This window comes from Glycine soja, chromosome 19 (assembly GCF_004193775.1).
Source record: "Glycine soja cultivar W05 chromosome 19, ASM419377v2, whole genome shotgun sequence".
NCBI classification, from domain to species: Eukaryota; Viridiplantae; Streptophyta; class Magnoliopsida; order Fabales; family Fabaceae; genus Glycine; species Glycine soja.
In genome coordinates, this window is record NC_041020.1 from 30,300,679 (window position 1) to 30,306,291 (window position 5,613).

The following is a 5,613-nucleotide window of genomic DNA, read 5'->3' on the forward strand; positions in this document are numbered from 1 at the left end:
GTCATTTAATTTTCGTTGGAATTAAGAAAAAATTAAATTATATTAATGTTAATAATTTGGATTGATACTTAATACTTTCATTAATTTCATATTAGATTATGTTATCTGACTTTACAATCTCCAAATGGTTTTACCACAATTTCTAACCATCTCACCTCAGTTCCTGTAAATTATATTAATGTTAATTATTTGAATTGATTTGATTAATTTCATATTAGATTATATGTTCTCTGACTTTACAAATCCGCCAATGACTCCACCACAATCTCTAACATGGAGTTCCAGTCTCGGTTTGGCTCTTTGGACTATATCTAACCTGGAGTTCTAGTGTCCAACTCGCCTGACACAAGACAATTTTCCTGGAAGAAACATCATCCCCATGGAGTTCTAGTTCTAGGATTTTTTCTTGAACCATTTGATTTTATTAAGAATTATTCAATTCTAGTAACGATCCTTAAAATTTATCAAACATTATTGTTTGTAACATCTATCTTATTCTTCCTTTCATATTTTTCGTTTCTTTGTTTAATTTCTATATTGATAATTCTATAATTCTATCCGAATTTCTTGTTTACATATCTATCATTTTACTTATTTTTTTTCAATGTTTCTGGTTTAATTAATGTGTGAATTTCAACCTAAAATTGGTCCCAATTGAAGCAAGGCAGGGCGATGTACATCAGTTATCTCACACACTTCGGGAGTAAAATCTTCCTACTGACCACTTGGCTTCTCTTGGCATCAATATTACTTCTTATTTCATTTGGTTTCAACATCCTCCTTCTTCTTGTAATCCCTATCTTTGGGCTGACTTTTGTGGGGTGGTTTCCCCCTGTAATTTTGTTCTGTAGGGGCTTTTAAGCCCTCCCCAACATCCAAAAAAAAAATAAACAATAGTTGCATTATTTCATTTCCAATGAACTTTGAAATTCAATGAGAAAGATATTTGGTGTCCTCCATTTAAGATTATCAGCATATAGTAAATTTATGATAAATATCTTACATAAAAATACTAAGATGTCCATATTTTTAAATTTAAATCATGTTACAATTTTATATTTTATGTTTTTTAATGTATAACAAAAAATCAAATGTATCAAAAAATATTATATGTTTTTAATAATTTCATTTATTTTTAATTTCCATGGTTAAATAGATAAAATTAGTGATTTAGTTTAATTGTTGTATAATGGCATAGTAATTAATTACAATTTAATTACTAATTAGAGATTTGGTACCTCGCGTTAGATTGACCAAATTTTCGGAATAAGACAATTAAAATCAGAAAAATAATTAATTGAATTAATTTTAATTTCAAAAATGAAATTAAATTGGATTTAGAATAATTTTGTTCCAATATTAATGACACATAAATGTATTAATTTGAATTTGGTAACTGAACATCAACAAAGTATCAAATGATGATACATGTCATTTAGGCCTCGAGAAATAACCTTGTTTCCACACGCGGTCTCTGAACCTTGTATTGGATTAGTAAATTTTATATTATAGATTTTAGTTGTTATTTTTTTTATTAACAATTAAGTCAATTATAATTTTGAATTTTCTCCACATCTATTAAAAGTAATAAATAATTATGAGCTAATTTATTATAACATCTTCCTATTAATCTTTTTTATTTATTAAATAAACAGGAATAAAAATTTTATTTTTTATTTCATTTTTATAAAATATTAAAAGAATATTGTTAAAAAGATTTAAACTATTATACTTTTTAATTCCAAATTATTTTACTTATAAATCATCAAATAGTTGCATTGATGTGAGAATTCAGAAAAAAAAGACAAATATCTTAATTACACTTATTTTGATTATAGTTAGCTACTAAAGCTCAAGTGTGATGCAAACACAAGTTGATTATAGTTAGCTACCGAAGCTTATGAGATATCTTAGGGTATCACCCAGAAGTCAAAATGCTAATTACGGTGGTTAAAAATATATTTAGGGCTCCATTGTAGCATAGTTCCCAATATATTCCTTACTATTTGTTTAAATTTATTTTAAATTACAAATTTAATAAGGCTTATCTTTTATTTAATGAAATTCACTCGTAAATCTATAATTTATAATTAAGATATAAAAGTGTCTTTTAAAAAACGTGTTGGAGTACTTTGTTAAGATTCTTCTCCCTAAAGATTATTCGAGTGTAAAGGTGACTTTTAATCATACTCCATAGGCGAGGGAAAGATTTACTTATATACTTGATTGTTGTTAAGTAATTACAACTATTCAACTGGCCATAGAAGATCTGTTTAAAAAAGTTTGCTCACCAAGCACGTCTCATTAGTGAACTTAATTCATTACCCCAAGTATGCCAAAAGACCATTCCATCATTAAATCAAGACTTTTTTGGTTCACCACATATGCATATTAATGTTGGCCACATCAATCAAATTTACTCACAATTTCTCACCATCAAATATTGCGTTGAAACCACAGTTTAAAAAAAAATCATACCAAGCCCATGACAACCAGAGGCATAATAAATAACTTTGCTAATTCCCCAACCCCGAAAAGGACAAACATTAATTACTACTGCATCATATGCACAAAAATAAACAAAGCACAAAAATAAACAAGAATAAAAAATCCAAAAATTACCAGTATTAGAATAATAGTAATAGTAATAAACAAGTAATATTTTTTTTTTGAAAAAAACAAAGAGAACATTGTTAATAATTCTAACTGCTTTTGCTTAGAACAACAAACCCTGTTCTCTATCTAATTTTCTCTTCCAATTTCAACCTCCTTTCCCTAAAAAATTGAACCCAAAGATTACAAATCCACAAGATACTAACCCCAATAGCCATAACCACAACCAAGACCCACGAAGCCCAGGCCCAAACGGGCACAAGCCCACGCGCGCCCCCACTCGCGTAGAACACAACCATCCGGTACACAAAGTAGGGCCCAACGAGCCCCCTCACGACCGAATACGCCGCGTAAAACGGCGGCGAGAGGGCGTCGTGCACGCGCCTGGCTCGCGCGTCCTCACCCTTCCGCGCCCCCGCGATGGTCCACGCGTTCTGGCACGCGCTGGTGACCTCGGCGAGGACGAGGAGGACGAGGACTGCGAACGCGCCATGCGAGACCGCGTGGCGGCACGTGAGGACCACGAAGAGGGTCGCCACGTGGTGCGCGATGTAGAGCACGTCGCTAGGGTAGAAAAAGACGTAGTGAAGAAGATCTGTGAGGAAGTAGGCGGCGCTGTAGTCGAGGACGAGTTTCTGGAAGGCGGTGTTGGGGGCAGCGAAGCCGCGGTGGCTATCGGAGAGGAGGGCGGCGAAGCCGAGGATTGCGGCGGGGGTGCCGTGAAAGAGCGAGATCAGGCAGCTGGAGAATTCGGGTCGGATCTTGGGGGTTTGTTTGCGGAAAATAAGGAAGTATCCGATCAAGTATATGGAGAGGAACATAATGAAGAATGGGAGGATGGCCCAGCTTTCTAATGACGCTAACGAGGTGGTTGTTATTGTTGTCATTTTTTTCGTTGTTTTTGGTTTGTGACTTTTGGTTTTTGGTGATAATGTTTTTGTTGGTGGAATTGGGGGAATATTTTGGGTTTTTATTCCGATACTTCTGCTGGTTTTGTTTTGAGATTGAAGTAAAGGAATGTGGTTTGAAATTGAAGAGGGTGCGTTTTCGTGAGGGAAGGTAAGAGGAATCGAGATTTGATGAGTAGGTTCAGAGATTCAATGAAAGTGAGTGAGGGAGCAACGAGTTTGATTGACTCTCCACTCTTGGGCTTTTATTTATTGGACTCTATGTTGGAGTTTAGAAGCTATCAATTTTGTGTATTGTGTTTAAAATTAGTATAATTTAAATTGTTGTATAAATTTATTTTTAAGTTAAAATAAAGGTTAAAATATGGTTTGTATTCTAGTAAATATGAAAATATTTGAAATTTGTTTTAAAATTTTTAAAATATTTTTTCTTAAAAATTGAAATGTATCATTTCTTGATCTAAATGTAGATTCAAATATGATGATTCAAAATTTTCTTTATTGCTTATTGAATAATATAAATGAGTTGGGTCTAAAAATTCAATTGGATCAGCTAGATCAATCTTTGATAATAAAAGATATGTATTTTAATAGTTACAACAAGAAAAGAAAAGATAGTGTATAAAATCTCTAACTCAAGGTTAGAGCTTCACTTTTTAGATTGGATAGTATAATTTATGGGATACAACTAGATAATTAGTTAGCTCTAATTAACAGTGAGTACTAGAAAAATATCATGCATGATATGATATTGGTAAGCTTTTGATTTCTTTGTTATAATATTTATTAATTACATATAATATATGTCTAGATTCAATTTTGGCTATTAGGTACTTAAATGGATAGAATTTTACTATTGAATGTTTAGCATATTAATAAGTTTTATATATTTTTATTAATAGATTTTTAATATAATTTAATTTAAAAGATGAAAAAAAAGTTGAAAAATTTTAATAGAATAATTATTTGAGTAGAAATCGCAAAAATCAATTCAAACAAAATCGTAAAAGTTTGGTTTGATTTGATTAAAATTTGATATTAAATTCAAATCAAATCAATCCAAATTACATATAATTTCTATGTTTGATTCAAATGACTTTTTCCAGCAAAATTGAATATTGTGAACATTTTGGATAAAATCATAAGTGAAATAATAAATTTTTATTTTGTAATTTAAAATTGGTAAATTCAGGAATTAATTTGATGTATTGGCAATTTTTTTTATTGAAATTCAAAAATAAGAATCAAATTGTTTTAATTTAGGTTGTGTGAATTTAAAAAAATTATTTAGAAATTTCTTTGTTTCTTAAATATAAACACGTCTTCTAATCCCCATTATTAAAATTTAGAATTTTGATTCATTATCTTAAAAAAAAAAACTAACCTCTTATAATCATCATGGGTAGATTTTTTAATTCTAGGAACTAATTTATTTTGAATTGAAATTCAAAAATAAGAATCAATTTTTTTTAGAATATTGTTTAATGTAGGGTGCGTAAATCTAAAACTAAAATTGCATCCGGGATTTGATTAAACTTGAATGATTTTTTTTATTTTTATCCACGGTTCTATGGAATTCAAAAGAGATTTTGGTCAAATGTAGACATGAAAACGCCAACATACTATGAATGACCCATTTTACCAAAAGAACTCTTCCCATCATAGAAGGAAGTTTACCTTTCCAAGCAGCCTACTTAGATATGATGTTGTCTGTAATTGGTTGTAAGTGAGTCTTCCTCGACTCACCTTCAAACAAACAAAGGTACCCCAAAGTAAATGAAAGGAAGACTACTATGACGAAAACCAAGCAACGAAGACAGTACAAAGATGGGGTTTTGGCTTATACATCCAGAGAAAAAATTAGGTTTTTCCTTATTGACCTTATTGCCAGAGGCTTCAGCACAAAGATTCAGAAAAGAAATAATATTTCGGGCGTTTCTCTTTTTGCCTCTACAAAAGATGATAATATCATTTGCATACAGAACATGAGATGGAGTTTGAAAAGATGTAGGGCTCGCGATAGGAATCAGCTCCCCCTTGGAAACTAGATTAGATATATATGCCTCTGTTGAGCACGTCTTTGGCAAGACAA

General features: G+C 31.1%; 1 protein-coding gene across 1 annotated transcript; it reads right to left on the minus strand.

Moving 5' to 3' along the window:
* Positions 1-2,627: 2,627 nt before the first annotated feature.
* LOC114398483 (TLC domain-containing protein At5g14285-like) lies at positions 2,628-3,844 on the minus strand. Its single transcript, XM_028360689.1, has one exon. The coding sequence runs from the start codon at positions 3,498-3,500 to the stop codon at positions 2,739-2,741; it is 762 nt and encodes a 253-aa protein (XP_028216490.1). The 5' UTR covers positions 3,501-3,844; the 3' UTR covers positions 2,628-2,738.
* Between the last annotated feature and the right edge of the window lie 1,769 nt (positions 3,845-5,613).